A 20,486-nucleotide genomic window follows, 5' to 3' on the forward strand; every position below is an offset into this window, starting at 1 on the left:
ATGCAACAAAAACATTCTCTTGCTGTTATTTTTAAAGCCACCACAGGTCTGGGGTCAAAAGCACAATGAATATAGAAGCAGCATGCAAGCTAACAAAAAATGAAAGAATTCAAAACACATCAGTCAATCGTATGTATAAAGGCAGTGTGCAGCAGCTAATGTTAACTGGCATTGCTCAGTTTAATTCATTGGGCCTGCATGGATGTATTGCAGGGTAGCAGAATATTTACATGTAAATAATTGCTGAGGTGTATAGCAATGAAAAAGGAGAAGGTGAGTGTACTGAAAGGCAACCAAAGTATTTGTGAAAATGCATTATTTATTTCCATTTGTTTGATTATGAGTACAGATGTAGCTAAGGTTTCAATTTGTCTTTCTGCTCTCAAATGCATTGGAATTTTTCTTTCAAGCTATCTAAATTATGCAAAGGTGAACTCTGGAAAGACAAGATAATACATATTTTGCACAGGTTTTTGATTACGTTTTTTAGGGAGCCCGCATCCCTTCAGAAATCATCATCAGACTCTTTCAGTCTAACGTATGCAGTTGTATACAGGTACATATTAAAAATGTGTGATAAATTCCATTCTAAGTTCATATTTGTTGCTGGGTTTTGTTTCTTTTCAGTAATTCCATCAAGCTAGTGAATCTGTGCTCTATATTTATCAGCACGTGGCTGACAGCAGCTGGGTTCATACATTTGGTAAGTACATTTGAAAATACTTCATTGACTTTTTCTCATGGATCATCTGCTCTCTGAGATACTTTATTACCTGAAATTGCCTTGCTCTGGATAATCCCTTAACAAATCTATCGAGTACAATAAAAAAAGACATCACAGCTTCCTGAATTTTAGGCTTTTACTCAAAACTAATTCCAAATAGTAAGTAATACATCATTAACCTCAGCAATAAAGTATGAGACTTGAACTGATGCAACTTCTTGAATGATTACAATTTACCAGTAGGTGGCAATGTTTCCTAAAGAACTACCCAAGTGCTTCCTGGAAGGGGTTGGCGGAGCTGAAATGATACTGGGGCCCTGGGAGATCAATGGTTGTGCCAGAGGAAAGCAGTCCTGTATTTCCAGGAGAAGTAATGGGATTGCTAACATTCCGGGTAGCAGTTTTTTAGACATTATTTCCTTCTCTTGTTTTTGAATTTCAATTTTTTTGGTGTAGCTTTCAGTCCCTGATAACATAAATATTTGTAATAGATTTTTACTCCGCACCTAGCAATACCTGATAAATGCAAGGTAGTATAAAAGTATGTACGAGTTCATAAATGTGAATATTCATATGTATGATAGGTGTATGTCAATTGTTGATTTTAAACATTTTAAACTAATAGCTTTTACTGATTTGCTTGGCAAACATAATTAAATATGGTTGAGTGTTTGTCCTTTAAGTACATTTTATGATCAACTTAGAATCAGGAAAATTTCAAGGTGGTAGTAGAAAGAAGTTATTCAGGAAAGGTTTTGGACTAATATTATAATTTAATTATATCAATGTTAGTCCAGAGCAATTTAATTGACTTCACTTGAATTACCTTGAGCTGTATCCAGGCTATATAAGATTAAATAGAGACTGTTTGTCTTGTTATACCTGAGAGTCATTTAATTTTCACTCTTATAAAGACACACTGAAATTTTGGATGTTTTTGTTTATGATATACTTCTCATTCATGGATGACCACATTTTTACACTCCTCTGGGTAAATATAGTATTTTTATCATAGAAACATCAGCTTTTTCTATTTAAAAAAAAAAAAGCTTTTTAAAATTACATCAGGAGGGAGGGAATGCTATTTTCTAGGGCTTGGATTTGGGTTTGTTTGGTTTGGGTTTTTTTTTTTTTTTTTTTTTTTGCTTTTCAGCATAAGTTTCTCTTCTACCATAGGAATCCTCAAACTTCAAACTTTTTACTTTGGAACAAATTTCAGAGGGCATGCTCCTTTCCCACTGTTAAATTTATAACTTTGTCACATAAGTAACTGGCTTGTTGGGAAAGTGATAGTTTATCACTAAACTTAACATGTCACTAATGCCTTTAATAGCTATATAATACTTTAAACCAAAACCATTAAGAAGTATAATTGTACTGCAAGTAAGATTCACTCTGAAAAAGTTCTGAACAAATTGCTATAAAATGAACTTATCTAGATGCATTAATAAATTATATTATTTAGTGGTGAATGGAAAAGCTACTTTCCATAAATAGTATGAGTGGCAAGGTTATGCATGTTGGCAAGAGAACTGTAGTGCTGTAATTGGGACAGGGTTAGGTTCTGTAGTTCTTCAAAATAAATCACAGGAAACGATCCAGAGCTTATATTGTATGCCAGATTATATATATACACACACACACACATGCGCACACACAAATATTTGTAATTCGTGGTACAACACTACTAATTCATTATATGTTTTCTTGTACATCTTAGGTGGAGAACTCAGGGGATCCATGGGAAAATTTCCAAAATAATCAACCGCTAACATATTGGGAATGTGTTTATTTACTGATGGTTACAATGTCCACTGTTGGCTATGGAGATGTTTATGCAAAAACAACCCTTGGTCGCCTTTTCATGGTCTTCTTCATCCTTGGGGGATTGGTAAAAACTTCATTATTATTATTATTATTATTATTATTGCTACCTTAATACTCAATCCTGTATATCTCAGTGCTATAATTAAATAATATCTCATTTAGTGAATTAAAATTAATTGCAGATTTTTAAAATATAATTAATACACCCATTTTTTTCTATAGATAAATATTTTGGTAGAGCTTGTCAAATTAATCCAGTTTAGTACAGTCAGAATTTTTCTAATCTATTTAAATGAGTAATGCATGTGAATACAGAAAGTGCCTTAATATTTCAATGTATAATGTTATTTGTAGTCCTTTAATTTTTAGTGACTGACTGTAGTGCATTTTTTTAAGGCTGCTATTGGTACTTAAAGGCACTTTGCGGTTTCAGAAGTCCTACCCACCCTTCTGTGTTCCTTCCCAGAATTCCAACAAACACTGTGGCTTTGGACTGCCTTAAAGAGCAGCTTGCCTGATCCAGATGATGGCAAAACACATTCTCTTTAATTTCAAACATCCTTTCGTGTCATATAGCACAATTTTAACTCACAATTTATCATATGGCCATAACCAGTATCCTTCGATATCAGCAAATTCTCATGTTCTTTGTCCTGTATGTACATAGCACCAAAGTTACTAATTGTCTTATGTCAGCTTTGCTGTTACTTGTCAGTGGTAGTAATATTATAGGACCTGTTTCAATGTTATTCTCTAAACCAGCAAGGTTTATTTTGATATTTACACTGTGCAAGGTAAGTGCTTTATGGATGATTCACAATATATATTGTGCACATACATACATATGTATATTGTTACTTTACTCTCATATATTGATTTCACATATACATACATCTTATATAGGTGATATGTATATAACTGGTGTTATGAATGCCATATATGAGACACATGCAGATGCGTATATATGAGTATATATATGCACATAAATATATGCATTCCCATCTATGTTTATTGACATACGAAGACAAAGACCATGTCAACTGGCAGTAGCTCTTCAAAGTATCCAGCCACAAGGAAGATGTTTGTTGGACAAAACATGGCAGAATAATTTTTATTTTCTCCTCAAAACCTTTTTTCTATCGTATGTTATTCCAATCCTTTTAAAAACATAAACTTTTGGAAAAATTTTTTTTGGGGGGTGGGTGGGGGTGAGGGTGACTTTTTTGTTTCTTGGCAGGGGGAGTAACCCCTGATTCCGTCTTGGTTTTGTCTTCTTTTGAATCCTAATCTTGGGGGGGAAAAGTCTGGTTTTTAAAATAGAAATGTAACAGTAATGATAATACTTGGTTTTGGTTTTTGCAGTGGAGCTTGGATAGGTTTTTTCCCCTCCCCTCTTAAGGAAGAATTAGACATAATTGTATTTTATGATTAGATACCAGTTGGAATTAATTTTGTTCTTGTTTTGTGTGCCTATTTTTCCTCTTTTGACCATTTTCTTTATAAGGTGTGCACCTTCTCCAAGACCAACTTTTACGTTGAGCCCTCTTGTTTTGTTTGATAAAAACTTTTGCATTTTTAAAATTTTCTTTTTAAACAACTTCATAGATCTAATTCTTTTGCATTTTCAGATCTTAAAGATACATATCTTCTGAAAATATTCATCACCCCCCTTTCTTTGGCCTCTCTTTTTAGTCTTTTCTTCTGTCTCCTATCTTCTTCTTAGGCCATGTTTGCCAGCTACGTCCCTGAAATCATAGAGTTAATAGGAAACCGCAAGAAATATGGTGGTTCCTATAGTGCGGTTAGTGGAAGAAAGTAAGTATCCCAAGAGGCTCTGCTGCCTCTGCTGCAGTAGAACACTCTCTGCATGCCATTTTCTTTTTTTTTTGTTTGTTTTTGTTTCATGCATGTAGGCAATGTTTGCTCGCTACGTGCCAGAAATTGCTGCTCTCATCCTTAATCGGAAGAAATACGGCGGGACTTTTAACTCAACCCGTGGCAGAAAGTAAGTCAAAAAAGACCAGGTGTGGTTGTGTGACTTTAAAGAGCCCCTGAAGGTGGTAATAGCTGATTCACAGCTTATAAGGCTGTATTCCTTGACGTCAGATGTTACCACTGGAGAGTTGTCACACTATAATTAGAGACCTGGGCTATGCTATGGTACAAGTCACAACATTTTGTCCCTACTTCAAGAGAACCTGGATACCACTAAGACTACACTGACATATCTTGTAAAAAATGCTGCTGTTGCCTATGCAGTTAGCTTCTGGAACAAGGCTGACTTGTCACTTCACAGTTTTGGGCATCATGTGGTCATCTCTTAACTAAGCGACAATGATAATTCACATGATATTTCAGACAACTCAGTTCTTTAGAAAACTTGTGTTTACTGGAATGCAAAATAAGAGATTTATCTTGGTTGGGTTATTCCATTAGACTGGCTATGTCAGAAGTCTGATGGTGCTGTTTCTCATTGTTCAAACAGCAGGTGCAGATCTCATGCAGCTCCTGTTGACTTCATATGAATATTGCAAACACTTGTGATTTTAGGATCTATGACGAGGGACTTCAAAGTGATTTTCTTCCACACACCGTATAAAACCTATCCTAAGAAGAGCAAGTAGTAGCCTTAGTATCAATATAGTATGGAAAAAACCCAAACACGTAAAAAATACTATTTTTACCTGGTAGCAAAAGTTAAATTTTATTTATTACATTAGCTCATTACATTTCTATTTAAAGCCTGCTTGTTTTCTTGATCAAGTTAAAACCAGCTCTTTCTGGCATTCCCAGCATTTAGACCTGCTGGGATGTAACCTTTAATGAACTAGATCTACTTGACAATACAGTAGTTTCTCGTCTATATTATCTTTAGTGTTGCCATCTTCTCTTTCATTACATATCATGATGATATTCACTGGTACCGATATATTTGCCCTAAAAGACTAGTCATATAGAATCCTCTCCATGTAACATAAAGAAGGTACTGCAAGTAACACATCTAATTAATTGTCCCTTTCCTTGCTTTAAGAAGATATAATTTTTACTTTATTCCTTTCAAATCATCACCCATGCATCATTTTATAAATGTGGAGTATGGTTTTATCAAGTTGTTTCTCCACTCTGTGGAGCAGAAAGACTGTAAATGTCCCACAGAGCTAATTCCAGAGTACTGGTTTACATCACTGGGTAGATAAATCAAAAGTGTTTTCTTTAGTTATAGCTTATACTATTGTATGTTCAATAATACTCAAGCAATTAGATGACACAATTGAAAACTTCAATACTTTCATTTTTTGAGATACCCTCAAATGTCTAAATGGGGTTTTTTTTTACTGTTAAAAAAAAAAATGTTGGAAACTTGCATCATAATTCACTTATCCGGATTAACAAAATTATTTATTTATGAGCTAGAGTAGTATCATTAATTTCCCAAAATGGTTATTTGTGACAGTGGCCTACTCAGTTTCATATTTGTATTCATACTTGGTTTCTCAAAGGGAGAAGTTTTTCAAACACAGAACTTAGACCTCTGTGTTTGAGGCTCCAAAGGAGTTATAGCAGAGGGGAATATGGTTAAAAACTATTTTGCATACAGAGTTTTAGTCTCTCCCCTTCTACATTGTCACTAGTACCCAGCATTGCTCAGATGTCTCTAAACTTGGACCTGATCTTCAGCCAGAACCCCACATCCTGAAAAGCTCAACTCCAGATTAGGGGCCTCTGCTAGCTTTGGGGCGTGCTTAATTTTATTTTTTCACCTTTCTTTTTGTCTTTATTTATATGCACTATCTGTTTGGTTTTAGCTCACTCTGTTACCAGTGCTTTCTCTGCTGATCTCTACTGCCCATATAACTTGTTGCTTGAAACTCAGCTCTGTCAGCAGCATACAAACTGTTCAATTTACTTTATGCATTGTTTTCTGATTCAATTATTAATTACTAAGTAGTTTAAAGATGTCCTTTGCTCATGTGGGTCTTTCATCAGCGAATCTAAGCTTGGGAACTGCACAGTAAAAGCCATTAGCACCCGTTGTTTGATGTTGCTTTTGCAGTCAGTAGAACAAGATTGATGAAATGTTATGTTTGGCCAAAATTTAAGTTTTCATTTGGAATTCGGTGCTGAGAGAACGGATTGTCAGAACCAATAAGTTTTCCTTTGCTTGGGATATGGGCATGTGGTAGTAATTAGCAATGTAAGGTCTCTAGTTGAGCAACCAAGCATAGATTCTGTCAGCAAACATAATGAGAAACTACAGTTGTTCTATTCCTAACGTCAGAAGGTTTCTAGATAAAATTAAATGCATGGACAAAATGAAAGCAGCTAAATTTTGTTGAAAGATGTAGTTTCAGCTCTTAAAATAGCAAATGTGTATACTTTCTAACTTTCACTAAAATAGATAAATACATGGAATCTGCTTTGTAGCATTTATATATATGTTTATACATGTTACCTCATGAACTATGTCTGTAGAATAACATGCTTCTGTATGATTATTAAACATTCAGGTGGGAAGTTAAGATTAACATGATCATGTAAGTTTTGAGGATTGCACTACATGGCTTTAAGAGTAAGGAGAGCCTTGCTATAGAGTTGTAACAATTGAAGCAGCTAGAATGTAGGCATAAACGTTATTTCTACAAGCTCCACTTACTGAAGAAGAGAAACAACAAGTTTGATCTCACATTTCATCTTGCTTTTCAGCCAGTAAAGTCCCCAAAGGACTCATAAACTAGATAGGAATTATTTTGCACAATAAAGAAGCTTATTTCTCTCTTACATGAGACACATACGTACAGAGTTTGGAAACAGAAGTAGTTTGTCGGCAGTATGCAATTATCACTGGTTAAATTTACTAGATACTAGGTAGTTTTGTTACAAAAGTCCACAGAGAATTTTAAATTTTAAATTTAATTTATCATCTCTGCTTTGTAATATATCCCTGTAATGAGACTTCTAAGGTCTCATAGAACACAAAGCAGGAATTTTATTACGGTCTTTGATTGACGTTCCACCTGTTAAATAAACATCAGTACTCACTGTTGCAGATTACAACCTAGTGCAAAAAAAAAAATTAAGAAATTACCAAAACAGGTAACAATCCTTGTTTTGAATTTCAGATTTATAAGCAATGATATCTGCTTTATAGGTAATGAGATTACTGCTAAACAGCTATTTTGCTGCTGTTTACAGATCAGCTCATCAGAAGACTCTGTAATGTTTTTACTATGTGCCCTGGTACACCAGAACCAGGTGGACGTAGAGAGGAAAAAACTGGCCCTCTTAGCTTAGTTATACTCAGAACAAACAAACAATTGCTTCTTGCTATAGTCACCACTAAATACAAATGATACAGAGAAAACCAGACTGTAGTTACAAAGACAGAAAACAGTTGATATTGAATACACATATATTACAAAGATGTAATTGGGAAATAAAATTCAGGCATGAGAAGCAATCAGAACTGTAAAAAATATTATTTTCTTATACTGCTAAGAGGTATCTCGGGATAACAGTGATGTGGCTTCCAGTATATTCCAGTTTTTCTGTTTTTTCACATGAGCAATTCAGTTACTACTCTTTGTGCTTCCTGTGCATTTACTTGGGTGTATTATGTAGTATGTGATTTTACATTTTGGGAAATACTTTTTGCAAAGCAGGTATAGCACATAATATTATTTACATATTAGCCAACGTTCTGCTGATTTCTGTAGAAATAGGTAACTACTTAACTTACTTGTTCTGTTGAGCAGTTGGCATATTTTTATTAGTAATAGACTAGTAACTACCTGATAGAGTTTTTGTAAGATATAACAAAGTCAAGTTTATGCTTTCTGAAGATGCAAAGTGCTTTCAAAATGCAAAACAGACAAATTTATAATGAAGGTTAACTCATTAATTGCTTCATCACCAAGCATTATGTCATCACACGGCAAAATATCTGCAATATTAGATCAGACATAGCTCACTAAAACATTGTGAAACTTACTAGAATGCTAACAAATAACTATATGAAATCATGTACTTGAAATAAGTTATATTAAGGTAATTTCATAAAGTAAATTAGTTACAAGCTAGTATCATGATTAATAGATAAAGGAGTTTGTAATGACAAAATACTGTATACAAATACTGGAGATAAAAGCTAGAGTTAATGTAGGTGAGTGGAGAAGGAAAAAATCTGACCTTTTATTTCAGTATTATAAAAAGTCTATAGATTAGAATTTAGATTAGAAAATAATATATTATTTTTATATATACCAGCAGGGGAAGTTTTATGCTTTTTTGTTTGACTTTTTTTTTCATGTTACAAACTGAAATGGTATATAGCTTGAGTATTAATGATATTTCTCTTAGACATTTTTCTTAATAATTTTGAGACCAACAGCTGGTTCCCCACACCCTGTCTACATTTAGCTCTTTTTTTTTTTTTTTTTTTTTTTTTTAAGGGTTTCAATTTGACTTACTCTGTTTAGGCTCTTTCTGTAACCTATCTGTAGAACTCATGATTCAAGGGATGATTTTAGCATGATATTTTTAAAGTGAAGTACCATAGAAGGATGAGAAAGTATCTGCCACTCCGTCACCATAGTTGATAGACTGTTGTTTTTAGAACGTAGCACTAAGACTGCAGGCTACTTCGTGCACGCATGCCTCTGGAAGGCTGGAAGAGGCAGTGATCACTTTGGCTTTGGGTGATTTTTCTCAAGTGCTCCAACTAACCTCTTAACTATAAAGTTGAGGCTTTAAGTCTTATGAGACAGGGGGGTTCTTCAAAAAATTCTTGGTTTGGGATAAGTAGAATTCTGCTGTTGCAATCTTTTTGTGATATTTGGAACTTACACATTCAGTCCTAGCCAAAATAGGACTTACAAGATCATCTGTGTATTACTTTTAAGTAAAAAAAAAAAAAAAAAAAAAAAAAGTAAAGGTTTATTTATTTATTTATAACGGTCATATTACTCAGGTCTATTCTGAGGTTTGGTTAAAGATCCAGATGTTTTTTACCTCTACTAATTTATAATTAACCTTTTATTCTGCATTTACTAATTTACTTGAGAATCAAGATTGTTCTTATCCAATTGCTTCATTTCTGTATTCATGTGTTCATATGATCAGACTGAATTTTAATTCTGTGAAATATTTTCTGGTTGAAGACATTAGCTTATTGTAAATCAGCCCTCACAAAGCTCTAGAAAGCATATGGAAAGAACATTTGTAAACCAATGGACTGAAAGAGAGACTGGATTATTTAATGCTTTTTTTTCAATCTTTCCTCTACCTTGAATTATTGACTTATAATTCCATGGACGTAATTCTTTTTGCCTTTTTCATATGAAACTGCTATCAAATCCAATGGAGATTCTTTACGAGGGCAGCAAGCAGAATACAGCTTCACATGAATAGATATTGGCAGAGAGATATTATTATTATTTTCTATACCTGTATGTATATATATAAACTGCTTATCATGTCCCAATAGTAAATATTTATGCTAGACATTGTTAAATTTTCAAAAGATTTTAAGAGAATGATTCAGAGGCATTACTGTAGTTAGTATATAAGATTAAAAACTGTATTTTAATGAAATCACAGTTCTTTACTGTATAAGCTATTAAAACCTCGTTTCTCTTCTCTCATGATCTGCTCTGCTTCCCAGAGATTTCTTCAGATTTCTTAAATTTACAAGCCATAAATTAGCAAATCATCAACATATCAACGGGAAGAATCATCTGTTAGAGATTCCTTCCAGAAGGAAACATGGGATTCAATCACTAAACTTCACAAAGAAAAATAAAAACTGTAGACAGATAGATATAGTAAACAGAAAGACAAACAGATAATTTAAGTTGACAGGCCATCTTGGACTCATTAGACATTTGAATTTGATTAAAAATTAGAAAAAAAAAATTAAGGCTTATCCAAATTCTTTGGCAAAGGTCCATTTGCTGCAGTAATGAGAAGCATAGCTCCACAGAAAGTGACATTAGATTATTATATTAAATAATTTGATACAATATGTAAGATATTATTTTCCAGTGGGATGAGAATGTAATAAGAGAATGTGACATGGATAGCATTATGATCCCCAGGGATGTCTCTATTTCCCATCTGCTAGCCATTCTTCTAACCTCACTGTTTCAAATGAAGTCTCACTTAGTGATAAAGAAAATCTGATGAGTGTTAAATAGACTGACAGATAGAACTAATAGGACAAACTTTTTTTTTTTATTTTTCATGCTTATTAAATTATATCCATTCTTATGAAAGCAAGAAAGGAAATGTGGGAAGTGACATATAACAACATTATGACTTTAAAAAATGTGTATTCTATGTCCCAAATCATGTTCCATTCCTACAATAACTGCATTAATTTTGTATTTCTTGTTTAAATTGTAAAAATTTCAACTTTTCCTTCTCTCTGCCTAAACTTCAAAGAAACTTTGGGGTTTGGCATAAAAATAGCAGTTGTTGCTGTCTAAATTTTGACCCAAGAAAGACTGAATCTGGTTTATAGATCTGCTGATCTACCATAGTCTACAAAATATACAGGCTGTTCCATTGCAGAAAATTAGTGATAACATTTGAGGCTGATTTCTATGGAAAGAAATGCATTGGCTCTGGTCATGAATGAAATGCTCAAAAATCTTAAAGCCTTTACTAACTCCTGCATTACTTACAAAGGATTTAATTGGTTTTTGACTCATTAAGTATTCAAAAAAATGCATAAGGCAATTTGAAAGTGAGTAATGGTGGGAACATAGGAAGCAATTTATTTAAGGGAGAATATTTTCAATTGATTTCAAAAGTAATAACAGAGCGTCTTGTGTGTGTGATATCTGCTGCACAAAATAGTACAAGAAGGAAGCCCAGGGTCTGAAGGGATTAGAGCAGTAGATTAAGGTCTGTTTGCAACTCCCATGCAAATGCTGGAGATGCGGTTTACGCCTGCATTTTACTGTAAGCTTTCTATTATGGACCTCTTGTGCATGCCATAGCATTTAACAGCTTTTACTTCTATTTATACTAAATTATTCACTTATTTCTTACAGTGATATAGCTGTGTTGTGTCTAAATGTTGTAGTATTTTTTATGAAAGCAGAAGTACTCTAGATAATATTACCATCAAGACTGAATTAAAGGATGAATATTCATCCTTTACTTAAATCTACAGTGGAAGCTTCTTAACTAATCCAGACCCTGGAAAAAACAAATCACTGTGCTTTCGTCTTATTATTGCAGTTTCAGATGTATGCATCAAGCAAAGAATATTAACTTTTATTTCTTAACCTGCTTTATAGACAAGTATTGCACAATTCCTTAGATCATAAAAATGTGAGATAAACTCATTTAGCTGGAACTGAGCAAGGAAGTCGAAATAAACAAAGTAGCTCCCAGTGAATCACTTATGGTGGCATCCTATTGCAGACAGGCTTAGATGCAAGCTCTAATATGCAGTTTAAACAAAGGAGTGTACTATTTATCCAGGATTAAAGTATTTGAAATGCACTCTGTCACCCTGTTCTCTAGCAGAAATCTCACTCAGGTGGGCATAAAATATTTGAAGACCTGTATAAGCGAATTTGCTATACTATTTCTATGCACTTCATAAATAATTTCTAGTATTTAAAGGTTGCCAGTGACACACCACCAATATTCACTGAGCAAGACTGAAACCTGGGTTTGTGTAAATGCAGTTGATACAGTTTCATAGTTTTAATAATTCGCAACTAATTAGGGTCTTGTGTGTGACACATTACCAATTTTACGTTTAAGAGAATTTGAAACTAATCCTTCTTGATTCTTAATTTTACGTACTTATATTGGTCACAGGGTAAATTAATATCTGCATGAGAGGTAACTTTCAAATGTCTGACATCAACGGTTTTCCATTTATGTTAATCTGATGTATGCTCCAGTGCTGTTCCACTGATCTGTGCTGTAATACCATATACTGAATGTAGCTCTTTGAGTGTTTTCTGGTATTAACTAATTACTTTTTCTTTACTCGCAATATAAGAGAGATTCTAAAGAGCATGGGACCTGTTGGAAATAACAGATAGTTTCTGTCAGAATTAATCACAGCAACTTCAGTACAGACTGCATGAGTTCACTCTGGTTCCTAAATAGATGGCAGCTGAAGCTATCAGGTCCAATTTACAGTAATTAAAGGTACCTCAGACATGTTCTCACATACGGCTATCACATCTCTAGTCACAGTGTAGTCATATTCTTTTACACATTTCATGTTGATACATATTTGAAAGTCAGTTCCTTTGGCTTCCCGGTAACTTCAATACTTTTGAAATTTTTAATCCTTCAGGAGTAAAGAGAATAATGAAAATCTACTTTCTAACAAGCAGTTGAAGGAGAACAAATGTTACAATCAAGTTGCTGGGATGTTATGCACTCGACAGACAATTTGCTATATCCTTGAATATTTTTTACTTATCGTCTTTGTACTGGAAGATTTCTAGAGCCTGATTTGAGAATCAGTGAGAAAATAGCTTACAGGTGAATTCTTAAAAAAACATCATGTCTTGATTTCAGAAGATTTTATGTTCTGTCTTCACAGAGAGATGTGAATGACTAATGCAAAAAGGCAAATTTGGGAGTAACACTTTTTAGTTTCATACCTGCTAGATTTATTTTTTTAAAACCAGTCTGGTATGTCTTTTTATTTTTGTCCAGAAGTGTCTGTTCTAGATGAGTTGTTCCCAGTCTTTGCTTTTGTCATGTATACAGTACATCGACAAGTTTTTTCAATGGTTAAAATATTATAACGTTCTTCTGGCTCACTATACACATTGGCTAAATAAGTGGCCCTTAGAGGACCATCCCTGGGTTCGAGTCTTCTGTGAAAAAAGAGAAAAACATGAAATCATGATGCTACAGCACATATTACTCTATCTGTATTAATCTGAGAGAGGAATTTACTTTAAAATAAGGCATGTGTTTAACCAAATAAGAAAGAGATACATAAGCACATACATAGTTTTCACTTAATGGAACTGAATTAGTAGAATCTTGAGTAATGTTAGGTAAATCACAAAAAGCACAAGCAGCTAGAAGTGTAAACTGGTATATTTAAAGAATTCATACCACTAATAGATAAACAAGACCATACGTACAGTCTCTGTTGACATTTATTGACTTTTCTTAATAAGAAAAAGTGACTGAAACCCATCCTTTGCTGAGGAAAACCAGTTTGACTTTACAAGAACCTGTTTACATCAAGCACAGCAGCCTGCTACTGGCATACAAAGAAAGGATTTAGATGGTCGATAGATGAAGGCATGATCAGAACACTAAGCAGAAAAACCATAAAGAGATTTGAGCATATGTATTTGATATAAATATTATAGTTTTATAGAGACATCTAGATCAATATGCGCCACACTTCATTTAGTTACTTGACAAGTGAACACCATGTATTCAACTGAATGCTGAATAGAATTTTGTATTTCGTATCTTTGATTTATTATGACAGACTAGTTAGAGTGAGTTTTTTCAAGTTCTTTATACTTGTTCCAATAAAATGGATATAATTTCTTTCAAAATAAACAGGCAAAAGATTTGCTTTTCATATTGTGTCCTCTGAAGGAAGAACCATGCAGAGATCCTTTTTGAAGAATCCTATTCACAGTGGATCTGTTTCCATTTATAGTGCTATTTACATGGATTAAGTGTATGTTCTCAATTATCTCATGTCAGAATTCTAGATGTTTTAGCTTTGCTTATTTCATTTTTTTCTTCCTGAAACTGTTTGTTTCTGTGGTAGCTTTGAGCCTTTTATCACCACTTTTGTTTACTTTATAAGAAGCTAACGCATTTTTATCAAATGTATCATTATGTCAATACCTGAGTGGAAAAAAATTAGGTACTGTAGAGAATTTCACCTGTGTAGAATCACAGTTGAAATAACTGTGTAGAACTGTACTAATTTTTCATATTTGGTCACTGTAATTAATTTTGAGAATGGTAAGTACATATGGGAGAGAATGGATTAGTCTGGCTTTATTGGTTGATAGAATATGGCCCCTTATAAGCTTCTGATTCTCTGCAAAAGATTCTTTTTTCAGCATCACAGTCATGGAATATGGATTCCCGTTGGTATATTAAACCACTTTCACCTCTGATACATGATACCAATGACAACTATTACTTAACAGAAACCTTAGTCCTCCTGAATATTTATCAGCAATAAAAATGTCTAAATCCCTGAATCGTGGTTTTTAGTATTGTAATGGACTTTCTAAATTTTTTTTTTAAAGAATGAAAAAAAAAAAATTGGAAATCATCATAATTTAGCTGAATAGTGTATTACTTCTGAGGTTTTTCATAAACAAAAGCCTAATGCAGAGGTTAGATATTCCTGTTGACCCAAAATTATTAATACAATATTTTCCTAGCAGCTGAAAGTAAAAGATATCCAGTATGTTGACTTTATTTAAACTCTTGCGGCATGGAAAAAAAAAGGGTGGTACATGGGAAGGGAATGGTTATTGGAACAGAGGAAGTTATAAATCTTCAAATCATATACAGAAGAGATTGGAACAATATAAGCTCTCCAAGTTTTCTTAGATAATGTACCTAATAACTCTCTCTGGGCAAGTAAGAGATCTGTTTTCAATTTCTTCTACTTCTAAGCAAAAATATAATTTATGTTAAACAGAGGGGTGTTTTTGTGGGAGTTTTGAACCAAAAATTAATGCAAGTATCTCGGCAGAAAATATTGTTTGAAAACCAGAAGTTTTTGTTGCCATCACTGTTCAGGACACTGATTGGCACTATATAAGAACAGCAAAGCAGCAAAGAATAGATCACGTCCAGCGCCAAATCAGAGTGCTAAAATGAAACCATGGTGCAGATGCCTTCTGATGCTTCCAAAAGTATCAGTCCTATGCTGAAATGCAAGAATATTTGACAGCCAAATGTTTTATTTTTACTGCAGCAGATTGCTATGAAACCCTACTGAATGGGAATCATAACAGGATTGAATTATTTTACCAAATGCTTTTAGCGTGAGGTTTTTGGAGTGCATAAGCTCTGGAGGTTTTTTCCAACCTGAATTATCTTGTAATGTTATGATCCTATGAAAATTTCTTCTGCAATGGAGTAATTTGGGTTGCACACTCTCTGGTTTGTTGTTTTTCTCTTCAGTTTACCCATATTTTTGAAATGTGGACTCTAATTAATGACAGAAAAGAACCCATATGAAGTAAAATCTCCCGGGAAGGAAGTACATGTTCTGCACAGGGATGCAGAGTAGCACAAGAGCATTCAGGAAGAGACCTTGCTAAAGCTAACAGCACAGGATCTGTACAAAGCAGTTGTCTACAAGAAGAAATGATTTCTGTTGTTAAAAATAATGCATCAACTATGCGGTTGGAAAGTTCAGTTTCTTAATTAGTAATAGATGGAAACATCTGAATTTGGAATTGCTTTGCTTCACATTTGGCAGTTCAAGTGCCAAATAAGTTTGTGAAATTGCGTGTTTGTAGCATTTGAGCACAGACTATATGACTGCAATGAAGTTGACTTCCTGTTAGTTCAGGAATTGTATCTATACCGCCTTGTCCCTCTTCCTGACTTCTGTGAGCAATGTGGTAGTTGGAAGGGTTAGCAATAGGCATATCAAAATCAGCAACTCTCTTAAACCCATGACAGTAATGGAAGCTGGGGTTTCATTCCATGAACAACATTGTGAGACAATGTAGGATGTTCTAATCACAAATTTTTGGACTTTGCTTTGCAATAATAAAGGAGCAAAGATTCCTTAAGTCAGGAAGAGTGCCATTTCCTAGGCCTTTTCTTCATACTCTCAGAATTTAAGATGTAGAATTCAAGAATGTGTATGTGGGTGTATATTGTGCTTCCACCTTACGTGGTCAGATTCATCTATTAATGGAAATGTGGAGCAGCAGAAACCTTTGTGACATCACAGTCTGTGCTAACTGATTTTCTAAGCAATCTATTGCAATGGTGCAATAAATAATGATTTCATATTGTTAAGTACTTTCTTTGTAGGAGTTACGGTAGGAAAAAGATTTCTTTTTTAGTGCTTATGGCCTATAGTTGGCAAGCTTTGCACTGCCTTCATCGGCGTAAGTGTCTGCATTCAACCGTGTAAAAACATCGAATCATTTTAGTGAGATTTGCTAGCTCATTATGTCATAAAACAAAAATTTAAACAGTAAATCTCAGTAGAGGAGGTAAAGATGTGGAGGAAGATGTGTAAAATATAGAAATATGACTTTGAAAGGGACTGGTTAATATGGTGTATAAACATATATATAAATGAAGTCATTTATTATTAAATGTGTCATACAACTTGGCCAAATGGTTTCTTAATAGTAGTCTTTGCAAGTGAGAGTGTATATGTATTTGCAATTGCAAAGCGCCTTTTGGAACTGATGTTTTCCTTCTCTGACTTCATGGAATGGGATCTAGAGTAACATCAAGAAGAGACATACTATTTTTTGGCCAATAAAGTATAATCTCCTTCTTTGCTTTCTTGCTTGCTTGTGTTATCGTCTTTGCAAGATTAATTCTGATTTTTCTGTAACAGGCACATAGTTGTCTGTGGTCACATAACACTTGAAAGTGTGTCCAACTTCCTGAAGGACTTCCTGCACAAGGATAGGGATGATGTCAACGTAGAAATCGTCTTTCTGCATAAGTGAGTAATCTTTCAAGATTAGTCTTCATCTGTTATTAAAACTCATGAAATTAAGCCATATCTTTTGGGGGAAGATAGAGGATCTTTCAAGCTCTAAATAAGCATAAAATTAATGTTTGCAATTCCTTCTGTTAACAATGTATTTGGAAAAAAGTGTTGTTTACTCCAATTGTTTTATAACCCATTGCTAAGTATAGGTGTTTCGGGCAGGCAGACTTCAGACACAATCACGTCAACTGTGAGGTAGCTAGCCAAACACATAGTTGAAGTGGGAATGGAATTGTGAAATAAAAAATATTGAAATACTAATAAACAGATGTGAGAATTTTCTTTAGTGGCAAATATTTATAGTGAAGCTATCAAAATAGATAAAATCAGTAAAATCAATGAAAAATACTGTATGCCATATGAACTGAAAACACATTTTCACCTTTGATTTTACTAGGAAAAAATTCTTATTTCACATTGCAAACTGTCTATAGAAAGAAAAATGTAGGTGCGGGTGTGGTGTTAATATAAACGAGATACATTGCCTTACAGATACAGTGAAGATAGAAACAAAATTCATGTCATGGTGATAATTAGTACTGCTTTTTTACCCATACATACATACTTACACATCATGTGGGATTTGGAAAGGTGTCTTAAGGTGGTTGCTGTTTGTTGCAGGCTCTGCATTACACGTAACACAACATCAAATAGGCACGCCTACGGGAAAAGCTGCTAGACATAGCCATGTGCTAGAGAAAGAGAGACAGTATGAAAGGTCTTTTCTGCTCTGGAATGGCATCTGTTTAGAAGTGTTTCAAGCTATGAATGAGTAATATTTTTGCATTTAGCAGCAAGTTCTGCACTCGTCAAAGAGAAAGATCAAAAAGTTGAAGAATCATTTATGATGATTCAGTAAAGGAAGCTGAAAAACTAAGAGTCAGCAGCACTTGCACATTTTTTTTTTTATCTAGTCTTTTCAAATTGAACTAAAGATGATATCCTCAAGTAACTACATTGTTTGCTTGCTTGTTTCCCCTCTCTAAGTAATAACGAGAATTGACTGTCGGAGGAAAGCTGAGACCCTGATTTCCACAGTGAAATTGCATGGTGATAGGAATTAGGAAACTGCATATGCACACGAAGGGAGTTTAGCACCTGGCTACTTGTTTGTGCCTGCTTTCTTCTGTACCTTCACAGACAAATGTTTGCATGTATCTGTTTTATTTTCTCATTAAATTTAGCATGTGGCATGATAAAGATCTCATGCATTTACTATGTAGCTTTTAAATCCCTTCTGTTTTAATGAGCAGCGTCAGAAAAGGTATTTACAAGGTTGGTGCCACATTATATAATAGACCGTGATCCATTTAATTTTTTTTTGTTTATGGCAATATGTAATGAGACAGAAAGTCACAGCGTAATTATATTTGTTTTAATTGTAGCTCATACAAGCCATAGGGTCCCTATAGGGTTCCTTTTCCAGCTCTTCGTGATTTTGCATCGAGTTGTTGTATTTGGTGCAACTGGCTGTTTTGAGAATGGTGGGGGCATGCAGGGGATGATTGTCTCACTAGACAATTTCTGTGGAGGATGCTGTGTGAGCATGTTTTCAAATGTTTGTGCCGACTCTTCTGGATTCACATCTGTGAGAAACTGAGAAATGATGAACATGTGGAGCAGCACAATGAAGTGGGCCAGAAGCTCTGTAGACAGAAATAAGGAAGTGAAAGCAGTATGGTATTTAAGTACTGCACAGTTTCCACACCACAGGAAAAGCATCAGCACAAATCTGAATACCGAAAATAAATACGTGGATTGGTTTATAAATTAAGGAAATGGGGCAGTTATGGAAACTGAATTCTCACTTGCTCTTGTGTTTTTTTCCTCTTCCCAATGCAGTATCTCCCCTAACCTTGAGCTGGAAGCTCTTTTTAAACGACACTTCACTCAGGTGGAATTTTATCAGGGTTCAGTCCTTAATCCCCATGACCTGGCAAGAGTGAAGGTAACAGCTCTGTTGTTCTGTTCTCCTGCTAATCGACTTTTTTTGAAGTGCTCATTGCATTATTTGGGGGGAAAAAAAAAAAAAAAGTTCTTCATATAACCCCAAAAGATTGTTTTTCCGTCTCTATTAGCTTGCCTAATAAATTATAATATATATCCTTACAAACCTGTTTTCCCAATATCTTTAAATCTTCAAAGCTGCAGTAACACTGCGACTTAAGATACATTGACTGCCATTGCAATGAACTCTTTATGAATTTTTCATTGGGGTTTAGTTCAAGAGTCTACTTTACATTAATGTTTGATATAATAGAACATTGTCTTACAGTAATTGCTTAAAATGCTATTGTCTTACCTTCATCAGAACGATTAGAAAATAATTTTTCACCTGTCAAACCCTTTTTCTATTGTCTAGAATCCTGGAGAAAAAAAACAATTTAAGATTTTTGGTGGCTAAAATGAGATAGTTTTATTGTCTAGAATTCTCTATAGTGAATTATTTTGTACTCTTAAAGCAAAGCATGAAGCTTAAATGAAAAAAAAAGATGTCAAGCTGTCAGATACAGCATTAACTCTTTTATGTTTCTTTTTCTTCTTTTTTTTTTTTTTCTTATGGAGTGTAAACAGGCTACTTAAACTAAGAATGTTTTAGTGCAATATTAACACTTTCTGGACTATTAATCATGTCTTTTTTCCATTTTGGCTGCAGAAATTGCTTAAACCTTTTGTAGCCCAACACACGCTGTTTCAGTTCATCAGAACAAAATGTTCTAATTATGACCGTAAAATTGTGTGTTGGTTTTTGTGTTCTGTATTCCACCCTTCTTTGTGTTGCTGTTTGGTTGTATACACTGAAAAATACTTTTGTCATCTGCTTTGAGTTAAATAGATCTAAGGTTTGTGTGAACATAGAGGTCCTGTGAACAGATCAGTTCTCCTCATGCTTTCTAAAACTGGTGCTCGGATTCTAAATCATCAGTTCATCCCCCTCTTCCTCTCTCTGATAGGAAGGTACTTAAATTCCCAAACAAAGCTGTAGGACTTCTGGGAGCACTGTTCTGATATAACAGGAACTTCCTGTGGATTTAGGGGTCTAAATTTTCGTTTCTGGTTACAAAAGATATGTCCATTAACACCTTCATGCCTCAGCTGGTACAACGTAAGCATCAATAATTGAACTACTGGCCTGGTCTGAGCATCATAAGCAAATTTCACGAAATTGCTCTGTGTGTATTGAGAGCTGTTATCATCACTCAC

At 34.2% G+C, this 20,486-nt stretch overlaps 1 protein-coding gene across 4 annotated transcripts in view; it reads left to right on the plus strand.

The window, feature by feature from the left end:
• KCNMA1 (potassium calcium-activated channel subfamily M alpha 1) overlaps window positions 1-20,486 on the plus strand; it is a 502,288-nt gene that overhangs the window by 332,207 nt on the left and 149,595 nt on the right. For 3 of the 4 annotated variants that reach the window (XM_035897306.1, XM_035897307.1, XM_009641982.2), the window contains exons 7-11: window positions 628-703; window positions 2,445-2,615; window positions 4,275-4,366; window positions 17,124-17,234; window positions 19,125-19,230. In XM_035897306.1, the coding sequence (XP_035753199.1) occupies window positions 628-703; window positions 2,445-2,615; window positions 4,275-4,366; window positions 17,124-17,234; window positions 19,125-19,230 (556 nt within the window). Of the gene's footprint in view, window positions 1-627; window positions 704-2,444; window positions 2,616-4,274; window positions 4,367-4,464; window positions 4,557-17,123; window positions 17,235-19,124; window positions 19,231-20,486 lie in introns of all 4 variants that reach the window. The other variant, XM_035897308.1, reaches the window with a different exon arrangement.

Source organism: Egretta garzetta, unplaced genomic scaffold (assembly GCF_000687185.1).
Source record: "Egretta garzetta isolate BGI_Z169 unplaced genomic scaffold, ASM68718v1 scaffold56, whole genome shotgun sequence".
NCBI classification, from domain to species: Eukaryota; Metazoa; Chordata; class Aves; order Pelecaniformes; family Ardeidae; genus Egretta; species Egretta garzetta.